A 2,606-nucleotide genomic window follows, 5' to 3' on the forward strand; every position below is an offset into this window, starting at 1 on the left:
GGAATGAGCTGCCCAAGAAGGTCATGTTATTAACAGTAGGCTTTACCATAAATAAGAAAAAAATGTTTACATGGTAAGCCATAGAAATTTTAGGACTTTTCATTTGCTTATTCATATGACTATTTGAATTATCACAACAGAGCCTAGTTTATTGTGACCATAACAGCCTAAAGGAGTGTCTGACACAAAACAGAAGCTCAATAAATAATTACAGAACGAATAAATGAATGGAAAGATGAGTAGTTAATATAAATACAAAACAACACGTAAGCAAGTATACCACAGCAGTGAAGAACTTGGACTGGGGAACTTCTGCCAGAGTTTGTACTCAAATTCTGCCAACTTACTAGCTGGGTGACCCAAGGCAACTTACTTAACTATATTTCACTTTCTCCCCAATAGACTCAGTCTAGTAATATCACCTACCTCAAAAGGTTACTTAAGAGTAATGTGAGCTAATGCATTTCAAACATTTGCCAAGACATAAAAAGTGCTTATTAAATGTTTATATCTAAACAAGAAAATGCAAGTAACTTGTCTTCTGCTACATTCTTTATCTAATACCTGAAAAAACTGTCATCAAAAATGAGTCCAAGCTGAACATAATACAGCTTTAGTTAAATTTGATATTTGAAAACACTAAAATTACAGCAGCATTAATCCATTTTCCTCATTAAGACAAAATTATTCACTCCTCTATATCTTACAAAGGGTTTATTTGTCTAAGACTTATTAGCAAAGTGAAATACTACCAACTAATACTTACCACAGTAACCTTGTCTCCACTATTAGTAACTTGCTTATAATAAGGTGATCCTGAGAGCACTCTCCAGGCAGAAAGGCCACAGCTAGAAGCTTTTGACATGCCCGCTTCTGCAGTTTCACAGCCACCAACCAGTAAAAGTCTAAAAAAGAGAAAAATATAAACAACTGATAAACTGCAAATATGAACAAGAGAAAACCAAGAGAGTAGAAATAGTCTCCTTCACAAATAAAACTGAAGTTACTATATATTAAACCTAGAAGGTAAATATTTTAGGGGAAACAACCAAAATAATTTTTTTCATTATAATTTCACCTTCACTTGAACAAAATAAAGATTCAGGCACTTTTAACCCAGATAGGAACTTATAAATGAGAAAAATATGTTTTAAGGTTAGCCATTGAATATCACAGAAACAGTCGGTATCAACAACAATAAGCTTCACTAAACAGATGTGTAGCCTCACTCAGATATACAAGCATTAATTACAGCAGTGTATCTGACGCAACAAGGGCACAGTCACAGAATGCTAGAAAGGACAGCTGGGAGTGCTCAGATAGTTAAGAGCGGCAGAGCAGTAACTGCATAGACAGAAGACTAGGTCACAGTTAAGTGCATATTATGACTGGTTCCCTTTTCTGATTGTTATACTTCATTAACAATGGAGGCCAGTTATCATCAGGGCAAACAACTTAACATACACTAAAAGTTAAAAGGACATTACTATGCAACTACTACAAAAGTGAGCTGATTAATGATGGGCCCCAGACTGTAAGGATTTTTAAAGTCATCTTCAGTACATCAGGCAGGAATCTATATAACAGACATCATATATCAATGACAACAGGCAATCAACATAGCAGAAGAGAGGACCCAGAGATATCTCAATGTTTAAGTTTAAAAAAGATAAAACACAGAACAAGAGAGGGAGGAGAAAGGAGGAGGAATTTGGGGTGCTCTCACTGAATGGGCACAAAGTAGGGGTACTTGGCACATCTTCTGGGTGTAGGACATAACTATAAGAGGGACTCTACCTAACAAATTCAAATGTTGTGACTTGGTTGGTTGTACCCTTACATTAACCTGAAATTAAAAAAAAAAATTTCTCTGCACTTTGGGAACTGCCTACTACCTAAGGGAGAGGCCAAGGAGAGGCTTCCCTGGCCACATCCACATGGTCCTCTCCACACACAAGGGACCACTGTCCCAAATGGCAGAACACAACATCCAACTCCCTTTATATCATAAGTCTCCTTAGTGTTGGTATACCACAAGATTGACTCACTTACATGATTGTGTTAACTAAAGTTTCACAGACCAGTAACCAGCAGAGAGGTATGCCCAAAGGTAGTCAAAAAAACCCTAATATCTGCCTTCTGTTAATTCTGCTCACCTTGTGTGGTGGGCAAAAAATGGCTAACCCAAAGATATGTGGCCTTCTTCCTGGAGCCTCTGGGTATGTAACCTTACACAGATTTAAAGTTGCAGACAGAATTAAGAGTCCATCTAATAGACTGACCTTCATATAGGGAGATCATCTTGGATTATCACAATGTAATCACAAGGATCCTTAAAAGTGGAGGAGGGGTGCAGAAGAGTCAGTATCAGAGAAATACACTGTGAGACTCACTGGCCATTGCTGGTTTTGAAGGTGGAAGGAGCCAGAATCCAAGGAATCTGGGCAGCTTTTAGGAGTTGGCAAAGACAACAAAACAGATTCTCCCCCTGAGCCCAGCTGACACCTTGATTTTAGCCTAGGGAGAGCCATTTCTGATCTCTGACCTCCAGAATTATTAAGATAATAAATTTTCTTGGCTCAGCGCCCGTGGCTCAAGCAGCTAAG

At 38.0% G+C, this 2,606-nt stretch overlaps 1 protein-coding gene across 1 annotated transcript in view; it reads right to left on the minus strand.

Annotated features, from left to right (window-relative positions):
• The window catches only part of NBAS (neuroblastoma amplified sequence), a 367,205-nt gene that overhangs the window by 305,855 nt on the left and 58,744 nt on the right, over positions 1-2,606 (minus strand). Inside the window, 1 exon segment of the mRNA XM_023511811.1 lies at positions 767-905. Within this exon segment, the coding sequence (XP_023367579.1) occupies positions 767-905 (139 nt within the window).

The sequence above is a fragment of the Otolemur garnettii genome, unplaced genomic scaffold (genome assembly GCF_000181295.1).
Source record: "Otolemur garnettii isolate 467f Iridium unplaced genomic scaffold, OtoGar3 scaffold00022, whole genome shotgun sequence".
Taxonomy (NCBI): Eukaryota; Metazoa; Chordata; class Mammalia; order Primates; family Galagidae; genus Otolemur; species Otolemur garnettii.